This window comes from Malus domestica, chromosome 16, assembly GCF_042453785.1.
Source record: "Malus domestica chromosome 16, GDT2T_hap1".
In the NCBI taxonomy this organism is placed as follows: Eukaryota; Viridiplantae; Streptophyta; class Magnoliopsida; order Rosales; family Rosaceae; genus Malus; species Malus domestica.
Genome location: NC_091676.1, coordinates 14,822,310 through 14,845,705, shown reverse-complemented (window position 1 = coordinate 14,845,705; position 23,396 = coordinate 14,822,310). Strand labels below are relative to the sequence as shown.

Here is a 23,396-nt window from a genome sequence, read left to right as displayed (position 1 = left end):
ACCACTTAGATATCGTAGAACATCTTTTACACCTTTCTAGTGTCTGCATATAGGCACATGAATGTATCTTGCTAAAATATTCACAGCTAAAGAGGTGTTCAGCCTCGTGCACTGAGCTAAGTACAACAAAGCATCAATTGCACTTGAGTACAAAATTTTAGGTTCAAAAACCTATTCATCATCCTCTTTAGAACAATATTGGTCTCATAGTGCATCATGTATATAGATGACCATTGTGAACGGCATATCAGGCTTGTACCCAGTTACCATAAGGAACGACAAGATATAGAGCAGAGGGTTGGAGAAAGACGACAAGATAGAGAGAAAAAAAAAAAAGGAGCAAAACTGGTTGATGGTGTATTCAATTGAGATTTGAGAAATTTTAATGGATTTTATTTTCATATAGCCTCCTTTAAATTTTTCCTCCTCCCTCCCACCACATCCATTCATTCTTCTTTAATTTTTCATTTGGCTCGTGTGTGTGTATATATATATATATTTATATGTATACTTTAGCATAGAAGAAAATGAAGAAAAAAGTCAAAAGACAAATTAAAATTCTTAGCAAACAAGCAATAAACTAAAAACAAAAAAAAAACAAAAAACAAAAAAACCAACAACAACTGCGGCTGAAAGTTGTTTCAAACTTGACAAACCCAATCTGTATGTAGATGGGCTGGATGGTTTTTGCTCAATGATGGCTGCTTGCTTTGGGTTTCTTATGCATTTCATGACTCAATTAATCTTGAATTTCTGTTCATTGGACCATGATGGTTAACCAAACTTAACAATGAAGAGCAAGGTTGGATAGGTTACATTTCAAGGTAATTACGTCAAGTTTGTTAGGGATGAATTACAAAATATTAGATTGGAAGAATTAGTGTTAACGCTCCAAATTTGCAGGCCAAATCCAAATGAATCCAGATGGACGGTCACAGATTCTGAACGAAACAATGAAATATACTTAGCCCTTGGTAGGCTTGGGACATGAAATGTCAAATACTGGGCTAAAAATGAACACAAGAATATATAGTGGTTCACCCATAAACGGGATTACATCCACTCTAGTCTGTCTATATATTTGCTTAAGATTACATAAAAATGGCTCAAAGCCTCATTTTCACCCCAACCAATCTCCCACTTTTCTCTGCCACTCAGTACTATGGTCTGATGATATTCATCTTCACTAAGAGGTCCTAAGTTCGAATCTAGTAGATGGCAAATTCCATACGAAATTAGGTTGCTCATTGTGTGGTTTAATCGAACTCCATCTCCCTTTAGTGTAAAATATATCGTTGTACTAAAAAAACAAAGGTGGTGTGACATTTCCTTAACCACCCTATTAAATATGCCAACTAACATATCTAGTCTAATAAATATTTGATCTTGGTCATCGTACCGGTCGTCCGTAGAGCACCGTGGTCTGGTAGAGAGATGGTCTTCCTAGCACTTTGGTGTTCTAATTAGAACACTCTGGTTTGGTGGTCTAATTAGAGCACTTTGGTCAGATGGTCTAATTAAAACACCTTTCTGGTGGTCTCGGTAAAGATATGGTATTCCTTGCACTTTGGTGTTCTAATTAAAGCACCTTGGCTTGGTGGTCTAATTAAAGCACTTTCTGAAGGTCCCGGTAGAGCACCATTCTGGTGGTCTCGATAAAGCACCCTTCTAGTGGTCCCAGTAAAGCATCATTCTCTAGCACATTTTCCTAACACTCATGTCTAGCACTGCATGCCTAGCACGTTTTCCTAGCACTCCAGACATGGTATATCATGTGCTAAAGAGTTGTCTCCTCTTAACTCTTAAGGTCTTGGTTTTCCCCTCTTACCTTGGGCCTTGGTCTTCTCTTATTTCTTGGGCATTTGTCGGGCTTCCTCTTAGGCCTACACTGGTGTAAAAGCCTAAAATGACCGCGTTAACAATTAGAAATACACCATATGAACATTATAAATGCATGTCGGATGGATTTGTAAATGATTCCTTTCAAATAGAGATTTGTAATTCTCTCACACGCTTTGCAAATGCTCATATAGGTTTTCGAATTCTATCTAATATTTTGTGACACATTGCTTATTAACTTGATCAAAATCCCTTAGGGCAATGTTTGGTGGGCTGGATGAGATTGACCCTTAAAGGATAGGATTAGATTGGCATGAACTTGTAAGACATGACTTATAGCCTATGTATAAGGATAAATTAGATAACTCACTTTATTGTGGTTTAAATCTATCCTGTCCAATCCTGTCCATATCACATTTTGACACAGCAAATAACAGACTAGACTCAAGCCCATTTTAATTGATCAGAACATATCTCATCTAACCCACCAAACGGACCTTATGACTTGGAAATCAATCACACAAATGTAGCCTTTTAAAAATGTCAATTTTTTCATTTAAGTATGATTTTGCTTTGAGTTTAAGGATCATAAAACTATGGTGTAATAGCTCGTCCTTAATTTTATGGTTTTCATAATTTTAAATGTGATTTTACCAGAATGCCCCTTGAGGCAAAAAACATTGACTTTTGTTGACCATCATGTCGTGTCGCGTAAGACTCATTTCCTTAGCATATTCTTTTAATACTCGTTGCCACGTATGCGTGGGCACAAACAGAATTAAATTTGGAGTTAGAACGAGGATTTTACGAATTTCGGAATGTCGAGGGTAAATTGATAATTTCACGTTCGGGAGATATTTTATGTTTGTCTTTTATGGGCTTGTTTTGAGTACCATGTGGGACCTACATCCCACTCAAAATCTCATCCTCTCTTGCCTCGTGTCCTCTCTCCCCCCAAACTCCCAACTTTCTCTTCTCTCTTCCCTATATTTTTCTATTTCCTTTAGCTTTCTGTCTCTTTCCACTTCTCTGCAACACTGACAGCGGCACCACCAACTTGCCACTCCGGCAAGCACCACCATTATCACCTCACCCTTCTTCACTCCTACTCCAATCCAAGAACCTCAGACGGAATGCCGGGCTCGAACCGAGACATGGCACCATTGAATCTGACGAGTTTCCACTATCTCTGACTAGGTAAGCCTCAAGTCACTTTCTTTCTTCTTCCTTTCATTGTGCACAATCGAATTTATGCCATGAATGTCTAATTTGGTAGAGATGGGATGTAGAAACAGCTCGAGGAAGGCTTACCCTGTTTTTCGACAAGAACCGTGACTTTGTAGGTCATTTTTAGGCCAACTCTGACGATGGCCAAGAACCCTAATGGGTATATTTCGATTCCTTAATTCTTGGGCTTCAAATTGGTATATTGGATTACTGGTTTTAGTTGAGTTTTGACCCCTAACGGAGCCTTTAAAATTTCAGCTTTCTTTTTCGCGAAAATTGATGACAAAGACTGGATCAACCCAACCCAACCTAAGAACACAAAATCTATTGACCAGACATTTTTACCCGTTGACCCGGGACCTGACTAGCAAGCCATATCAAAACCCAGATCTGACCCGATCGGTTCCTAATTGGATTTGGAATATTCATTGTGTTAACTTTTACGAAATTTTCTCGGGAATCCTCCTAGAGTAATTTCGATGACCTGAATCTGTTTTTAGCATCCGTTTAGTGAAATTCTGAAGTTTTAACGTAGTTGACCAGTTCGATGTCTCGGTTGATTTTTTAGGTTGATGGTTGACTTTTCTGTTGACTTTTTGGGTTGACGGTTGACTTTTCCGAGACCCCTATTAAGGTATTTCGACACCTTGATTCCAAATTCGCACTCCATTTTCCAAAATTCAATCATTTTAGTAGGGCTTTACTAATTGTTCCTTTTATGTGCTTAGGTGCGTTTTTTAGTGGCGACCCTGTCTCCCCGTGTCACATCCCGGCTCGGGGCGGACCACTTTCCGGACCCGCTCCACCACCATAGCATGATATTGTCCACTTTGGGCTTACCATTCCCTCACGGTTTTGTTTTTGGGAACTCACGAGCAACTTCCAATGGGTCACCCATCCTGGGAGTGCTCTGGCCTCCTTCTCGCTTAACTTCGGAGTTACTACGGAACCCGAAGCCAATGAGCTCTCAAAAGGCCTCATGCTAGGTAGAGATGGGAATATACATTTAAGGATCATTTCCCTGGGCGATGTGGGATGTTACAATCCACCCCCTTAGGGGCCCGACGTCATCGTTGGCACATTAACGGCCAGGGATTGGCTCTGATACCATTTGTCACATCCCGACCTTGGGTCCACCATATCCCAGGCCGGCTACACCACCGTAGCACGATATTGTTCGCTTTGGGCCCCGACCATGCCTTCACGGTTTTGTTTCTGGGAACTCACGAGCAACTTCCCAGTGGGTCACCCATCATGATATTGTCCACTTTGGGCAATCCACCACCGTAGCATGATATTGTCCACTTTGGGCTTACCATTCCCTCACGGTTTTGTTTTTGGGAACTCACGAGCAACTTCCAATGGGTCACCCATCCTGGGAGTGCTCTGGCCTCCTTCTCGCTTAACTTCGGAGTTACTACGGAACCCGAAGCCAATGAGCTCTCAAAAGGCCTCATGCTAGGTAGAGATGGGAATATACATTTAAAGATCATTTCCCTGGGCGATGTGGGATGTTACAATCCACCCCCTTAGGGGCCCGACGTCATCGTTGGCACATTAACGGCCAGGGATTGGCTCTGATACCATTTGTCACATCCCGACCTTGGGTCCACCATATCCCAGGCCCGCTACACCACCGTAGCACGATATTGTTCGCTTTGGGCCCCGACCATGCCTTCACGGTTTTGTTTCTGGGAACTCACGAGCAACTTCCCAGTGGGTCACCCATCATGGGAGTGCTCTGGCCACCTTCTCGCTTAACTTCGGAGTTTCTACGGAACATGAAGCCAGTGAGCTCCCAAAAGGCCTCGTGCTAGGTAGGGATGAAAATATACATTTAAGGATCACTCCCCTGGACGATGTGGGATGTTACACCCTGAACTTGAACGACTCTTCGGTGATGAAGTATCAGTGAGTGGACCCTTTCTCAAATTGCATGATTTTATTAAAATGCTAGGATTGCATTCATGAAAAGCATGATTTCCTAATTTTATGTTTCATGAAATATATTTATGATTTATCGAATTTACGCTTTATGAATATGCTCATGAATGTGATTTATGATGATGATTTGAGTTAGAACACTCTTATGGATTTATGATATGGTGTTTGAGCTATTGATCTCCGATGATATGATTTAGAAAGAGTATGTTTATGTTTTTTGTGCTTACTTAGTGGGTAATCATACAACACATATATACAACACGAGTATGTATCTGTCTATGGCCATAGGACACAGTTGATAAGTAGTGAGATATTTATGACATACTCCCAACTTCATTGGCGAAACCAGTGTCGGTGTCTTATGTACCTTTTCTTCTCTAGCGTAACCTAGAGTCATATAACTTCACATTCAAGTGATGGGGCCTCTCATGTTTCTTCACTAGCGTAACCCAGTGTCGTACAGCTTCACCCTCAGATGATGAATATGCCTTCAGGCGACTATGATACCCCTAGTTAAGTACATTATTTTATGACTTACAGAGGTTTTATGGATTTGCCTTTGGGCGACTATATTACCATTTTTTAGCATTGCTTTATATATTCATGTTTTACGAAGGTTTTCATGGCATGTTAAGGTTTTTAGAAAACATACTATGTGGTACTTTATGTGTTTTCAAAACGGAGGGTTAGTATATTCAGAAAGAAAAATGAGTTTTCTTATTATTATTATTATAAATTTTGGTCCACTCACCTTTTTGTTTTGTGCTCCCTTTAGGACTTAGAATCGATGCGTACTACCACAACGTTGAAGCATTCTCCTATCAGTAGCTTCGAGTTGTCCTCTTGGTGTAGGACCCTTTTCTTTGTATTCTCATTGTTATATAATATTCTTTTCATAGTATTCTTGACTAATTGTATTCTCTGAACACGTTCCCGCATTTGCATATTTCGTTATATTTAAATTTACATATTTTATTTACGTTCATTCTTTCTTTATAACTAGTATGCATGTTATAATGACTTCGTCACCCTCGAGTATCGGTCAGCATGTGCCCATCCTGATGTTTGGAGGATATCGAGATCGGAATGTGTCATATGGATAATCTATAGAAAGGCAGACACCAAAGAAACCGATCTTCGCACTCCTATTTTTTTCTAATATTCACAAATCAAGGGAAAGAATAAATATAAGTAGGCAAAAGTCAAGGGTGGAGTAAGAATTATCATTGATGTGTCCTGTAAAATTTTTCTTACCGGCGGGATTGGGCTTTGTCACACTCCACTTGGAATGTCCACTAGGACTTCGAATCGAGCTGTGTTGGCCGACACCTGGAAGGTGATGAAGCCATAAAGTATAGTGATGTAGAAAATGTGAACAAATTTAAACCTAAAAGTGCCTAAAGACAAGAGTGCGCTGTGAGCGGGAATGAACCCATTTCACATGCGATGTCAGAGCATAAGTAAAGTACAGTAGTGTGGGTAAGGATCATACCCTCAGAGATAGCCACCTATACTGAGATTCGCCAAGAATTCTCGTCGATACGAACTTTCATCAGCTAAACCTGGAGGGGTGAAAAACAGAAAACGTGAGTGGGCAAAAACAAAGCTTTTTGAAACCATTTATCTTTCCAAAAATAATAACCCCTCACTGGTAAACCTGTATAATTTTCTAGAAAAAAATAATACATACGTATAAAGAAATCAGGCTCAAAAGCAATGAAAACCAAAGTACGTATCATGTCAAGTATCTCAATGATAAATATGTAAGCTAGGTGATGTAAATCAATATAAAATGATATATCAGCCGGAGTCACCTAACGTGACCTATATGGCTGAATCTATAGCTCATAACCAATTCCTGCACACGAGTCGGAACCACCTAATGTGGTTTGTACGACAGGCTGGGTGTAAATAAATACGCTAAGTCCTACGATCACGTGAAGGGTACTGCAAGTCACCTACAAGTCGGAACCACCTAATGTGGTATGTATGATAGGTTGACACTTGCCTTGGATCCAAGGTGAGCGTACGGTGCATGAGGTGAACGATCACGTGAAGGCTAGGCCCTGGCCTCGGGCGGAGCACTAACACCGTGGTGCAGGATAATGAGTTCTAAATGCATCTACACATAACCATACACAATGCAACCACTATCATCATAATGTACTCACCTGAAGCTTACCTGGGCCTCCGCAGCATCATTACATATTATGCAAAATTATACTAATGCAAATACTAAGATATAATGCATCCTTGACATGGCATTTAAATCGTAAATTCATTTAAAAATAGTTCCTTGGAAATCATAAAGCATATATACATATATATAGAAAACAAAAGCACACTCACCTGGAGTCCACGCTACAACTCTCTAGCACGAATATCGAGGCGTCTCGAACCATTGGCGCCTAGAATAATTATTAAATCATATCTCATAATTCTTATCGATAGAATATATAACTTACGTAAAACACATCCCTAAGGGCGTTCTAGAATGATTTGAGACCCATTGACCAAAAGTCAATTGTCGGTCAACGATCGACGGTAGGGTCCATAACCCTACGTAACTCGATCCGGAAGATTCACTCCTTGGATTTCTGATCAGTAACTTCCAAGGATCCACATTATGTTTCTAAAACATCATCCTAAAATTTCATTATGATCAAACGGTTGGATCTCAGCCAATTGCAAATTCAAGTGGCGGTCAACGTTTATTTTACGAACTTACAAATCCAATTTGAGAAGATCCATGTGTCGGATTCCAGATCCGTAAGTTCCTATGATCCTTAAATATTATGTACTACAACATATTAAAGTTTAGTGACGATCCAATGGTCGGATCGTCGACTCATATTTTTACTAAGTAACGCACCTTAATCAAACTAGATTCACAATAATCAAATCACATCATATGGATATCAAATCTGAGAGAAATATATCGATTTAACGTAAAATACATTGGTGGTCCACTGGCCACACGCCGCTGCCCCAACTCGCCAGAAAATTCAACTATTTCTAAAAATTCTCAAACTTCACAGAAATGAAGATCTTAGTGAGTGGAGCAACTTTCATACATGTGACTAAGGCCAATTTAGCCGGGAAAAGCCCCAAAAAAAACTCCGCCACCCCAGCCAATGCATGGCCTTTGTCCCTGGGGTTGAGGGGAGTTTATTGGTGGTGGTGGTTGAAGGAAATTGTTTTAGGTTTTGGTGATTCGAAGATAAACCCGTCGCACCTTTTGATGTGGGTTTTGTAAATTCAAAGCCAAATTCTCTAATTTTTGGGGTGGAATTGACAAAGGGATCGATTGGCCTCGAGGTAAGGATCATTTTGACACCAAGTTCACTGTCCATGGTGGCCGGAGTTGGGAGATAGAACCAGGTTTGATTATGATTCCTTAAGGGGATCCGTTTCCCTTTCTTTTTCTTTTCTTTTCTTCTTTCTCTCATTTCTCTCCTTTCCCATTGATCACTCTTTCTCCTCCCTTCACTGATTGATCCGCATCCCTCCTTATCCTCATTTCCTTTCCATCACAGCCACACACGTGGCATGACCATATTTTACTCCAAAAAATCTAAAGCATTCCAGAAAATAATGAATTTACAATTTTGCCCTCAACTTCATTCACTAATATATCCTTCGTTATAACTTTAAATTACATTCCGTTTGCGCCTACGCGTTCGTAACGACGAGTAATACCCAAATACGCCAAGAAAACAGATCTTACATGACATGACAAGACGGTTAATAAAAATCAATGTATTTGCCTTAAAGAGCATTTTCGTAATTTCTCATTTTTAAATTATAAAAATCGTAATAATTGGGGATGGGTTGTTACAAGCTTGGTGTCTCTTGCTACATTGACTATATGTGAGTTTGGTGCAAATAGGTTTAGATTGGGTGGGCTACAACGATCAATTTGACCAGACCAACATTATGTGGCTACGCCATTAACATAAGAAAAAATGTGTGTGAAAATCATTTTTCGATACCAAAATATTCTCTAGAAATGACAGATTGTACAATGCAACTGCAAGTTATTAAGATTGGAATGTTAATGAAGAAAATTAAGGTTTCATCATAAAATTAATTGGTAATATAAGGAGTAGCCAATTATTTATAAGTACATGCAAAGTTCATTCTTTTAGCAATGTGGAATTGATATTCTCAACATACCCTTCACATGCGGTGAATTTTAAAGCCTAGCACATGGACCCACAAACCGGGTGACTTGGGGTCAACACGCCCCCCTTCACATATGGTGAATTTTAAAGCCAAGCACATGGACAACACAAATTGAGTGACGTGGAGTATGTGTGGCCATTAGGCTTCACATGCATGACAACCTGCTCTTATTGTTGCGAGTTATATATTAGTTAGAGTGTAAATAGTAGTTTATTATCCCACATTGGTGAAGTACATATGTAATACCAATTGTAACTCCTATATATACTCCATTTTGGAGATTAATGAATATATAAGAAATTCCCAAATATTGTCATATATATTTTTGGTATTTACCATGTTTAGTTCAATATGGCATCAGAGCAGTTCGCTCTTGGTGACCTGTGTGCTTTAATTTTGTGCCCACATTTTTCATGATTTCCTTCGTAAAAAAAAAAAAAAAAGAATAGTAGCGCTACAATACAATGCGTGAACAGTGATCCTCTACAGTGCCGTAAAACAGTGATTGCTACAGTGCCGTGAATAGTCTCTGCTACAATATCTGGTAAATTGTTTTCATTTCGCTGCGTATCTTTTATGCCTTTATTGTTCGTGATTTTTGTTCAATGGCTCAATATAATCATAGTGTTATTATGCATCTTGGTGGAACAAATAAATGGAAATAGATACTGGGGCCACTGATCATGTGACTAGTGACCCTAGAGTGTTTGATGAGTTATGTGACTATGTTCGTGATCCGTATGTTACTAGTGCAACTGGAGCACATTCCCCTGTGAAGGGTGAAGGCACTATCTCTCTGACTCCAACCTTATCATTGGTCCGTGCTTTACTTGTTCTTGATCTTAAGTGCAATCTTTTGTCGGTAGAAAAACTTCTTGATACCTTATAATGTTCTGCTCACTTCTACCCTACGTATTGTTATTTTCAAGATATTCAAACTCAGAAGATAATTGGTCATGGTAAAAGAATAGGGGGTTTGTACATCTTGACTATGGAGGATACTGTTGTTTCTGGTTCAAATAATCATCAAGTTTTAAGTGCTAAAGTGGATGACAGACATCAAATTTGGTTGTGGCATCGACGATTGGGACATCCATCATTCAGGTATATGAAACATCTATTTTCTTCTTTGTTTCACACTTGTAGTGATTCAGAGTTCAAGTGTGAAACATGTGTCATGGCTAAGAGTCATCGTGCTTCATTTCCTGTACGTGATTCTAAAGCTACTTTGCCATTTGATTTGATACATTCTGATGTGTGGGGTCCAGCGAAAGTTACTTCTAATGGATTCCGTTGGTTTGTTACTTTTATTGATGATTGTACTCAATTCCAACAAAATTGCAAGATGCCTTGTCTGACCCTAAGTGGGTTAATGTCATGCAAGTTGAGATGGAAGCTTTGGAAAAGAATTCTACCTGGGATTTGGTTCCTTTACCAAACGGAAAAAAAGCCGTTGGATGTAGATGTGTGTTTACTATTAAGCACAAAGCATATGGTTCTATTAACCGGTATAAAGCTAGATTAGTTGCTAAGGGTTATATTCAAACCTATGGAGTGGACTATCAGGAGACATTTGCTCCTATTGCTAAACTTAATATTGTACGTGTTCTTCTGTCCTTAGCAGCAAACCAGGATTGGCCTCTATTGCAGTTTGATGTTAAGAATGTTTTCCTTCATGGTGATCTTAAGGAGGAAGTGTATATGGATTTCCCACCTGGTATTGGAACATTTCCTAGAAAAGGTGTTGTATGTAGGTTACGAAAGGCTTTGTATGGTTTGAAACAATCTCCCAGAGCGTGGTTTGGGAGGTTTACAAGTTCAATGAAGAAGTTTGGGTATATCCAGAGTCATTCAGATCATACTTTGTTTCTAAAGCGACAAAATGGTAAGCTAACTGCATTGATTATTTATGTTGATGACATGATAGTGACTGGTGATGATCAGAAGGAGATACAACGTCTTCAAAAGTACCTAGCTACTGAGTTTGAGATGAAAGAATTTGGTGAATTGAAGTATTTTCTTGGAATCGAGGTTGCACGATCCAAGCATGATATTTTTCTGTCTCAACGGAAATATGTTCTTGATTTGTTAGCTGAAACAGGTATGTTAGATTGCAAACCTGTTGATACTCCGATTGAGCAGAATCATCGTCTGGGCTTATTTCCAGATCAAGTTCCTACTCATAAGGAACGGTATCAGAGGCTTGTGGGGAGATTAATTTATTTGTCTCACACTCGCCCTGACATTGCTTATGCAGTTAGTGTGGTAAGTCAGTTTATGCATTCACCTAGTGAAGCCCATATGGATGCAGTAACCCGTATTTTGAGGTACTTGAAGATGGCTCCTGGCAGAGGCCTATTTTTCTCCAAGAATGGTCATTTGAATGTCGAAGGGTATACAGATGCAGATTGGGCAGGTTCTATCACTGATCGGCGATCTACATCTGGATACTTTACGTTTGTGGGTGGTAATTTAGTTACTTGAAAAAGCAAGAAACAAAAAGTGGTGGCTAGGTCAAGTGCAGAAGTTGAGTTTCGTGGTATGTCGCATGGTGTATGTGAGTTGTTGTGGTTAAAAAAATTGTTGAGAGATCTTGGGTTTAACCCTAAAGGTACTATGAAACTTCATTGTGATAATAAGGCTGCTATTGAGATTGCTCATAATCCAGTGCAACATGATCGAACAAAACATGTGGAGATTGATCAACATTTCATTAAGGAAAAATTGGATGCTGAAATTATTATGTTTCCGTTTGTGAGATCTGAAGATCAACTTGCTGATGCTCTTACTAAGGCTGTGTCTAATAGTGTGTTTTCCAACTCGCTTGACAAGTTGGGCATGCGTGACATCTTTGCACCAACTTGAGGGGGAGTATTGCGAGTTATATATTAGTTAGAGTGTAAATAGTAGTTTATTGTCCCACATTGGTGAAGTACATATGAAATACTAATTGTAACTCCTATATATACTCAATTTTGGAGATTAATGAATATATAAGAAATTCCCAAATATTGTCATATATATTTTTGGTATTTACCATATTTAGTTCAATACTTATATCATGAAGAAAGTTGAGATTCCATCATAAAACCAAGAGATAATATAGAGAGTAACCCAATTATTTATAAGCACATACAACTTCTATCTTTCTCCGATGTAGGATCGATATTCTCAACAATTTATGAATCAAGTTAAGCATATTATTATTCCTGCGCGGACCACTCAAGCCTGTTTGAGTAGGCGACTGTCTTGATTAGCATTAAAACTTGACCAAATCAAGCTAAACCAATCAAACCTTTAAAGAACCAATTAATGCAGCTCACTGCTTGGTTCATCAATGCTGCCATTCAACTTTCATCCGGTTCATTCATATCTCATTTGCGTCTTGATTAGAGTCAGAAAAGAAATGGATTTGAGGACATAATCTGTGTGGTTTAGAGACTAAACACTGCTTGGCTCCTTAAATTTTAGGATTGATTTCAAATTAGTAGCCGGACTTTGACGCCTTAACAAGCTCATACCCAAAATCACCAAAATCCTACACTTAAAGTTATATTCATATTAGTCAAAACTGCTAGTTAATCTGTCCACGTATAATGAAAGACTAACTGTCCGACCAACGAATATATTTAAATTAGAATTTTCGTAAGTTTGGATATGACATTGTTGGTAATGAATAGGCACTTTTAATGGAAAATTGGAAAAGCACTGAGGAATAAAAAGCCGGACAAGCTGAGTGTCTTAATTTCTTGTAGCCAAAAAGTTAACCCAGTTTGGGGTTGAGGTGATTTTAAAAAAAGCTCCTATGAAAAAAAGCTGGGAGTGTTTTTGGTGTTTGGTAAACTTAAAAAAAAGAGCTTATTTTGGAAGCTGCTGTGAGAATAAGCTGAAATCAAAGGAAAAAGCTGAAGCTGCAATTTGTAGCTTTGGAAAACTCGCTTTTGTTCAAAGCACACAGAACTACAGTGCTCCTTTAATGAAAAGATCCACTATCAGACTGTTTTTTTTTTCAAAAGCACTTTTACAACAAAGTTTACCAAACACTCTGCTGATTTATTTCACAGCCGCTTATACTCACAGCACAGCCGCTTATTCTCACAGCAGCTTTTTTTCAAAGAACAGCAATACCAAACCAGCCCTTAATCACACCTTTCCTTCTTGGGTCCTGGAGTAGTGTGTCATCAGAACAACATATACCAAATTCAAAACTTCAATTTCAAAAATTAAGAAGTTGCTTGGTATTGAATTTGAAACTAATTTACCGAAAATTTTATGGTACTCCGGAGTATTTAATATTTTGTGACTTAGAGTACTTAAATCCGAAGAAATTTAGATAGCCAAAAACTATTTTGCGACTTAGAGCACTTAACCAAAAATTAGATATAAGAAGGATACCAAACAAGCTCGAAAATATCCTGATATTGAATGATAACTTGGCTTTAGGAGGCTTAAACTTTAATTACTTGAAATACAAAATTCTCTAATGATGTACAAACGTGGTCTAACACCATATATAACTGTATATAGACAACAAATAAAGAATGCTAAAAGCCCAGTCTAATGAACAACACGAATGCATCACCCTCATACTTTGCCTTCAAGCACCAGAAAAAACCTGCATTTCGGGAATCTCGTGTTCTAAAATCGCCGCAAAATTTGAAGTTGCTTCACATGTTTGCAGAAGCTTGCCTTCCTGCGCAGAGTGCATTCAGCAGTATATGATCCAACATAAGGTCTACAAAATAATGGTGCCCGATTTCGCCATCTCTCCACTTCATCTTTACAGGAGCTCGGCCATAGTGCACCCCATCGTTGCACCGATTATCATAATGCCATGGGAAGGTCATGTCGAAATTGTCAATTACACCGGAGAGGAGCCCGGCTTCCTTCAATTTCTCTAACAATACCCAATTGAATGCCTCCATTTTACTAGGGTTATATGCCAGAGTTCGTGCATACCCACCAGTGGCTATTGTTGTCCGGTAGAAGACTTTTGGCACTGTCAATCCTCTCTGCCTTATCGACTCCATAATTTCCACCCAAAATGTTGCTGCAGAGCTTGCCCCATTAGAGAATGATCTTATGTTGGACCAAAATACACCGTCGTGTAATCCAGAGTTCATGATGATAGTATCCGGAACCGTCCGTTCAGAGAAGTACGTCTTTAATAAGTTCCTAAATCCTTCATCTTTCAGAGAATTCAATCCTTGGTAATTTTGTGTCTCGTTCCAATGACCATTGAAAATGCTTGTGATTCGAACCGTCTGTGAAGGGTCTTTCGGGTTTGAAAAGTTCATATCAAACCGTCTAGGAACCGAGGGTATATCAGGCCGATCCAAGATAAAATTGAGAATGTTCCGTATTGAGTCTACGTGATTGGAGTCACCCCAAAAGAAAATCCACCGGTTGCTCAAGCAATTCCAAGCATCATCAGCCGAAAACAATCTGAACGAACAATGTGTGGAGTAAACCCAACCATTACTCTCCAACACCCCCAATGAGCCATTGCACCATGGACTTTGGCAAGGATAGTTCGGAGCTAAACACCGATATCGACCATCGTTACTGATTTCACAGTCATCGTTCTTCCCATGCCTAGTCCACCTTCCAGCCCAAATCTCTCTCCCAAAATCGGATTCTTCGCAAGTACGCAGCTCAGGCAACTTCGCCGAGCCTTTTACAAACCTGATCGGAATCTTTCGCAGCTCTCGATCATACGCAAACCTCGCAGGTGAAAATCTAAGACCCTCAAAATGCCTAAAGAGTAAAATAACAGTAAAATTGTACAACCCCATAAAATCCTGATGAACTTGAAGCTTAACAGAATAAGAACCATTGCCAAAGTCTCTCACCAGAGGCCTAGATTTCCATGAATCCCCAGAAAGATCGGTTTCGAAGTAATCCCCACCCAAACATCTAGGGTTCTTATCCTCCCCCAATGCCAGAAACTGAAACTCATACACTTCACCGGCTGATAACTCGATCAGATCCCTGCCGTCCAAATCAAGAATTGAAATTTCTACTGTTTTAGAATCTTTACAGGGCTCTCCTCCCGGAGCTAGCCACCGAGCCAGAAGATTCTTTGTTAAATTAGGCTCCAATCCAGCTGCAACCCAACTCATACTTCCTGATTTTAGAGAAACCCCAGTTGAATTATGGGCAGAAATTGGTTCAGATTGGGAAAAATTTACTGGCTTTTGAAAATCCAAGTGGGTTTTGAACTGGGTCGCATTGGCTTGGTTCTGGGTCGTCTTGATCTGGTTCTGGGTCGTATTGGTTTGATTCGGGGTTGTCTTGGTCTGCTTCTGGGTCTGGTTAACCGTAATGTGGAAGGATTTAAAGTCGAGATTTTGATGGGTTTGGGCGAGATTAGCTAAAGCACCAACTTTTGTAGTGAGGTAATAAGCTTGGCGGGACCTCGTAGCTTCGACGAAGCTCTGCATAGTTGTGGCATCGACGCTCCAAACCACGACCATTCCGACGATAACCACCGCCGTCAACAACCCAACTCGCCACTGAAGCAGATGGCCGAACCTTTGACTCCCCGTCCACAGCTGCGATGACGGCCAGCTCAGCCCCTTCTCCGGCATTTCTCACAGACTGCATCAACAAAAACAACATTAACAACAATTACACTAAAAAACAAACCCAGATGGTAAAAAGCTGTTTACTTTGATGACAAGGAATGTGCTTTTCTCGATTTGTTCGAGGCAGTGCGCGCATATAATAATACAGGGAAAAATTAAGAAAATACTCACTTGGTCTGAGGTTGCAGTAGTACAATGTTATATTTTCCTTTTTTTTCTGCTCCTTAAATTCTGAAAACAGAGAGAATCAATCTGTGAATTTGAATGCAGCTCTCTCTCTCTCTCTCTCCCCCCTATTTCTGGTTGCTGGAGTCCTACTCATGGAAGAAGAAGGGAAGAGGGGTCCTCTTTCTATTTTGTTTCTAATTGTAGCTGTTTATAATTTGAGGAATGCGAGGGGGCTAAATTTGTAGATGAACGTACTCATTTTTTTTATAAATAATATATCATTTAGTTTAAAGATTTTGTCTATAAATACGCTTCTTAACATTAGCTTTATAATTTATAAGCTATGCAAAAAACACATACGTTTAAACTTTTCATAATCCCTGACTTCTGAAAAATTAGATAATTGGCACACTTTTAAAATATTTAACAGTATTACATAAAACTGAATGATATAGAAGTGAATACTGAGATTAAAAATAAAATATTCAGATAATTATAAAACTTAAATATAGTAGCCTTAAATACCTGTAATGACATACCAAATTCTTAGTAGGAAACCGGCAAGGAGTAGGAGGGAAAATCAATCTTAATTTTTATGGACGAAAATGCCCTTGGATTGGATGGAGATGGCGGTGAGGTTGATGGGCAGTGGGTCACGGACAGCCGACAGTGGTGACCAACTGGAAGGAGCGTTGGCGGGTGTAAGATAAGGGTATTTATGTCAATTAATGCATTATGATTACTGATAAAAATATTGATTGTGCATGGTGACGGTGGTTTGGGATGTCGTGCCACCTGGAATCACGTGTAGATGTTCGAGTGATTGTCTGAACACAAAATATAAAAAATTAAAAAGGCCATAATAGAGAACGGACAGTGATATTACGTATTAATTTTTATTTTATACACACGTTTGTTAATGTTTTTTCAATTTATTTGATTCGAAATTAAAAATTAAAAACAGTGTGTGAATAGTAAAAATACGGATATAGATAAGATCACCAATTTAGAAATCGAACCATTGAGCGTTGAGAAGAGCAAAAAACTCCAGTGGATTTCCACATCATAACGCCGGCCTAAATAACCAGCAACACTTTTATTTGAACTTTCTTAACCTATTTTTCTTAGCTTTGTTTTCTAATATGTAATTTACACAATGATCCTATTTTTTTGTTAGTCTTCAAATATTAACCATGTCAAAAATCAACCAAATCCGAAATAGTTTAGGGATGAAACACTAATTCATGAAATATTAATTTGTTAAACACTAAAAGTTAATTTAATTGATTTATTACATAATTAATCCTTAAAAGGAAAATGTTTCTCGTAACTTGAACTTGTAAATTAATTGGAACGCCACTGTATTATATACTGACAAACCAGAATAAAAAGTTCTGTTATAACGCAATCTCTAAACCAACCTTGAAAAGCAATCAACAAATTTTTAATGATAAATATATCTAAAATATGGGATAGGATCAAGGACAAATATTTTTATAAATACTTTTACACTTTTTTAAGCCTTTTGATTACATGATATCCGATGGTTCTTATTTATTCATTAAATGACATGAATGCTTATGTGAATTTTAACTAATATTAAAGATAAAATAAAATTGAAAAAAAAACATAAAATCTGGATTTTCAGTTTTACTTTATCTTTAATATTATTTAAAATCCACATGAGCATCCATGTCTTTTAATGAATAAATAAGAACTATTAGATGTTATGTAATAAAAAAGGTTAAAAACAATGTAAAAGTATTTATAAAAATATTTGCTCTTTGATCCTATCCCAATAAAATATATTCAAGAAAATAGTACAAAGAATACAAAGATAATGAAAAAGCGAATTTTAATTCAGTTATTTCATATTACGTGAATTTTAATCAATAATTAGCACATGCATGCATTACGTGGGAAATTAATAAGAAAACTCACTTGATCATGTGGCTCAATTTCCTCCTTGTGCGGTTGATCTTACGGTGATGATGACGATGAACATCGCCGGACATGCAGCCACTAGAAGAAAAAAGCTCATCTACCACGGTGGATGCCCATGGTAAAGTGCAATGTACCACGGACATCGTGCCCGTTAGTATTCTGGATGTGATAAAAAGTCTTTGCTTTTACCACGGACTATGCACGTTGTCAAATGCAATGTAACCACGGATTGTGCCCATGGTAGATTGGGATCTAACACCACGTGCTATGGCCATTGTTGATTACAAATTGACCACGGCTAATGCCCATTATAAAAAGATTTCCAAAAATTAAAAAAAAATTATTTAATAAATAAACAAGTAATATATATATAAAGATATTTATATACAAAATTGCAAATTTACTCTATAAAAATTCACATATTCAAATATTACACCAAAAATAACAACAAAATAAGTAGTTATATATATATTACTATATATATATATATATATATATATATTAAGAAATACCAAAATCACCAAAACATGTAGAGGCTTTATTTCACACTATAAAACAAAACTCAAGTCCTTGTTCCTTCGTCCTCCAATGATGATCTTCTTCTCTTCAATCGTTTCTTTCAGAAGACACACATCTCCAGCAAGCCAATCACACTTTAAGTTTGCAAGTGCCTGCAAAACACCAACACTTTTTATCAAGAAAGAAAAATAAGGTCTTTTTTATTATTTTGTGCATAATTAAAACATTCGAACGCATGGTACGTAGTGTCGAATTTGGTAGTTCTTCATATGTTACTGAACATAACCACCAAATCAACAAAAATAATCATTTTCATATCAAGGTATGAAAGAAATAAAAAATACATTTCCATCTGATTCCATCTGATATAGATATACTTGAAGATAAAAATGATCATGCTACGTATTACAAAGAGAAGTTAGATATGTAGGATAGTACGTGACCCGTCCTCTTAAGATAGCCACTAACCTCTCCTCTCTACACTCCTCTACAACTGTTACCTCGCTATGCACAAATTTCTTTCAGGTCTGCAGACTTCACTGCAAAGACACTTGCAAAGAAACCAAATGGAAAGAAACAAAAGTAAAAAGAAAGGAACAAACTGATTGTTGCATTCAAACCATGTAAAATAGATTACGCAAACAAATAACCTCAAGTAAATCTAAACTGATGGGTTTAAGAAAAAAATGCCATTGTCAAGCACAAATTGGTCTCGACAATTTGCTGCTTCATTTCTGTAAGCTTCTTGTGATTTTTACCTACAATACCAACATTCACAAAGGAAAAATTAAATTAGTTACGGAAAAAAAAATTATATGAAATCACCGGTGTAAAATTTGTTGATATTTCCATCACCTAAGATTCCCCTGCTTCATAATTTAACAATCATTGTAGCAACTGACAAAAAGATATTGAGAAAAAAAAAGTAGAAAAGAAAAACTGAATTTAAATAACACAGAGAGTTTAAAGTTCAAACAGGTCCTTGAAGATTTAGTGAAGAAACTTACCAGGGGCAGAGAAATATTCCGAAGAGACTGGATAGAACATTATAGGATTAACATACCACACACCATTGTAGAAGATGCAAATTAAATTATGGGAAACCGGGGAGAGACAAATTATGATGTTTTTTTTTGTTTGTTTTAAGAAACCGAAGCGGTTGAGCTTTGGAAAAACGTGGGAGCGTAGTTGAAAGGGGGGTAGAATTTGTTTTTGTTTTTGGAAAAGGGAAAGGAAGATAAAGTGGAAGAGATGGACATGGAAAGGAGATAGAGCAAAATGTGGATTTGTCAAAAAAATTTGAAATTTCAACAAAAGATGTCTAAAATTTTGCAAAATTTTGGTGTCCCGCCTCCTCCAAATATGTGAATTTATGATTCTATCACACATTATGATTGTGGTAGATAATAAAAAGACATTGTGGATACTAACAATATTGACCACGAGCATTGTCCGTAGTTACTTAGAATATTTATAATGTGCAACTTTGCGCGTGATTATTAACTACTATTTTATAACGGGCAAAGATTTACCCGTGGTAAACAATTATTATTCATCACGCACTTACTATGCTTGTGGTAAATTTATACTTTTTACAACGAGCTGATAAAGCCCGTGGTAGAATTCTCGTGGTAGATGAACTGTTGTCTTGTAGTGAGCGGCGGATTCGAATGCAGCCTTTCCTCTTCAAACCCTAAACCACTTCACTTTCATTTCTTTGATGAATAATGGAAGAACAGCTTCCTTCTGAGATCGATATCTTTTGAGGTAACGGAAGAACAACTTCCTTCTGAGATCGATATCTTTTGGGATCTTCATATGATAGCCCTATTGTATTGTCCGTTTAATTAGCTGCTAATTACGCAGCTTTCTTTTTATTCTTGTTTCGCCCTTTTGGTTTTGTTGTGTTTTTATTTATAATTAGTTTTGTCGATGCACAAAACCAGAGGTCTTGGAACAATGTAAATTTGACCCTGAATCTGTAAGAAATGTAAATAACACAAGATGTATCGTGGTTTACCACAAGGTTTGGGCTACGTCCACACTGATATTGTATTTCTGAGGGAGAGAGAGCTCTGAATATGAGAGTGAGAGCTTTGAGAGGATGAGAAGGCTTGAGGTTTGTGAGGGTGAGGAGGCTCTTTTATAGAATAAGGGCTCATCACTTATTACATATTTACCCCTCAATTTATTACATAATTACATTTGAGTCCCCCGAGTATTTATACGAGATCTAAATACGGAGGCCCTAAGTATGGTATAAATAGTAGTCCCCCAAGTCTTCAGTCAAGAGAGTCTTTTGGCTAGAGACTTGAAATTTAGTCTAAGTGTAGGCCGAAGTAACTAGATGTTGTCTAGGACTGATACTTGATATGAGGCAGTGCTCAATCTGAAATGATGCTCAACTAGAAGTAGCACATGTTGCGAGGCTGCTCTGCTTGTGGTTTATGTTGTCTTGGTTGACTCGGCTTGTGGCGTTGAAGGTGAAGGGGTCTCTTTTATAGAATAAGGGCTCGCTCCTCAATACATAAATGATGGGCTAGAGTCGATGCTCACGGTGAGACGGTTGCTTAGTAGGCAGTGATGCTCTCTAATGATAGTGAGGGAGTCCCTTTTATAGAATAAGGGCTCGCTTCTCAATACATAAGTAATGGGTGCTCTTTAATGAAAGTGGGGGAGTCTCTTTTATAGAATAAGGGCTCGCTCCTCAATACATGAATAATGGGCTAGAGTCCACCAAGTATTTTTCATGAGGCCCAGTTGAGGCCCAATATATGGTACATAATGTGGTCCCCAAGTCTTCGGTCAATAGAGTCTGTTGGCTGGAGACTTCAAATTGAATCCATGTATGGGCCGAAGTGGCGGTTGTTCGGAGGCGGTATTTGTATACCCTGCACTGAAGCTTTGTAGATGAAGCTTTGTAAGTGAAGCTTTTGAGGCTGGAGCTTTTGTAAATGAAGCTTTTGAAGCTAGAGCTCTGTAAATGAAGCTTTTGAAGCTAGAGCTTTTGTAAATGAAGCTTTTGAAGCTGAAGCTCTGTAAATGAAGCTTTCGAAGCTAGAGCTTTTGTAAATGAAGCTTTTGAAGCTGGAGCTCTGTAAATGAAGCTTTCGAAGCTAGAGCTTTTGTAAATGAAGCTTTTGAAGCTGGAACTCTGTAAATGAAGCTTTTGAAGCTAGAGCTCTGTAAATGAAGCTTTTGAAGCTGATTGACATGAGTGATGCTCATGGATGTTGACATGAGTGATGCTCATGAATGTTGGCATGAGTGATGCTCATGAATGTTGACATGAATGATGGTCATGGATGTTTATGTATGATTGACATGAGTGATGCTCATGAATGTTTATGTATGATTGACATGAGTAATGCTTATGTATAATTTTGGAGTACTGGACGTACTTTTGATCACCTGGTTGGTGATAATAGCGGCAGGTTGCCGAATAATTTTGGAGTACTGGACGTACTTTTGATCACCTGGTTGGTGATAATAGCGGCAAGTTGCCGAATAATTTTGGAGCCATAGGGCCTGACTCTTTTGGGCATACTGGCCTTCTCCTTCCATATAGTATTCTAGCCCATTACTTTGGGCTTTGCAGTTTATTATTATTATTATTATTATTACCCTCTAATGGGGTTTATACAGATGTCTCCGAAAGATACGAAAAATAAATTACATCATTCAAAAATAAATCCGACCCTCTGCTCAATGGGTCACGCCCATAATTCCATTTTCTGTATGCCATCACCATCGTAATTATGTCTGCTTCTTTTTATCTTTTTTTGCTTTTGCTTTTACTTTCTCTTTTCCATTTCCTGCATGTTCTCTTGTAAAACGTAACAACTGCCTGGACAACCTTGACACCACCCACTTGCTTTTCTTGCTTTTCTTTCTGTCTCTCCACTTGGCAGACAAAAGGAATCGTGATAGGATTAATAGAGAGCTTATCTTTTTCTTTTCTTGATATCCATGTTCCTTGCTTTTGCTTTCTGTATTCCTTTTCTCTAAAGTGACAACACTTGCTTATCTCTCCGCTCCTTCTCTGCCCACCCATTCTTTATGGCCTTGGATACCATATGGCTTTAAGCTTTTAATTGCCACTTCATCCAACACAAGCCTAACGAACTCAGCAGTAATCTTCTCATTCAATCGCGGATCGCTCATGCTCTACTCTTCCTTCTTTGTATTTGTTTAAAACTGGACAAGAGCAGCAAAGAACTAGACTTTACTGCTGAAATCCGCTGGTTTACCGTGAGGGATCCAATGTGGGATTTCTGAGACGTATGCTTTCGAATGTGTAGCAGTCGGGTTGATAAAAAATGATTGTGGGATTTCTGAGACGCATGCTTACTGAGACCCATTATTCACCCCCACAAACTGCATTTTTAAACTCAACAACTGCTGGGACTGTTTGCAATGAGCAATTGCCCCCTCGATTGAGCTCTCAAACTCTCAATTTACACTCGTACTTCGCTTCAGCAGCTGCAAATCTGAGAACCCACTTGAGCTGAAGGAGAAAGAAAATCACAAAGAACCCAGTCACTGTATTCCTAAATGGAAAATATATTGGAAATATCCGAATGAACATCAACGAGCAGAAGGTCTTGGGTCGGGGCAGCTGCATCTAGTTTTTCATGCCTTATAATTTTCTTAAGAACATCGCCATCCCCAGATAAATCAATTGCATCAGTCATGGCTGCAGCACTTGCAATCTTCAACTTTCTGTTTCGACGTGATATAGGAGCTTCGAAAAGGAGTGGAGCAATTGGGTTGTCGGGTTGAAACGGGGATGAACTCGGAGATCCAGTGGACGGTGGAGGTTGTAGAATCCTCCGATCTGGAGCATTTTTCGGCGTGTTCAGCGACGGAGCTCCGGTGCTTTTGTTTCGTTGGACACATGGTGGCGATGGTGCTTCTCTACTCGCCTATCTATTATTTTGGTTTCTCACTCAGATATTCTTTCTCCTGGCACTTGTCGGTTGC

The 23,396-nt window shown here is 38.4% G+C and overlaps 1 protein-coding gene and 1 long non-coding RNA gene across 2 annotated transcripts; both read right to left on the bottom strand.

Moving 5' to 3' along the window:
• Positions 1 to 13,596: 13,596 nt before the first annotated feature.
• Positions 13,597 to 16,441, bottom strand: LOC103425671 (uncharacterized). Its single transcript, XM_008363758.4, has 2 exons — positions 15,954 to 16,441; positions 13,597 to 15,795 (listed from the first exon to the last, which is right to left on the bottom strand). Exon 2 carries the CDS (start codon positions 15,783 to 15,785, stop codon positions 13,863 to 13,865), a length of 1,923 nt encoding a protein of 640 aa, XP_008361980.3. The 5' UTR covers positions 15,786 to 15,795; positions 15,954 to 16,441; the 3' UTR covers positions 13,597 to 13,862.
• A 1,980-nt stretch (positions 16,442 to 18,421) lies between these two features.
• LOC139192878 (uncharacterized) lies at positions 18,422 to 19,724 on the bottom strand. Its single transcript, XR_011577394.1, has 3 exons — positions 19,421 to 19,724; positions 18,882 to 19,171; positions 18,422 to 18,565 (listed from the first exon to the last, which is right to left on the bottom strand). It is a non-coding gene; the product is annotated as an uncharacterized lncRNA (long non-coding RNA).
• Between the last annotated feature and the right edge of the window lie 3,672 nt (positions 19,725 to 23,396).

Bases quoted from the DNA above. Each gene is read 5' to 3' on its own strand.
- LOC103425671 (XM_008363758.4), bottom strand. From the start codon at position 15,785: ATGCCGGAGAAGGGGCTGAGCTGGCCGTCATCGCAGCTGTGGACGGGG.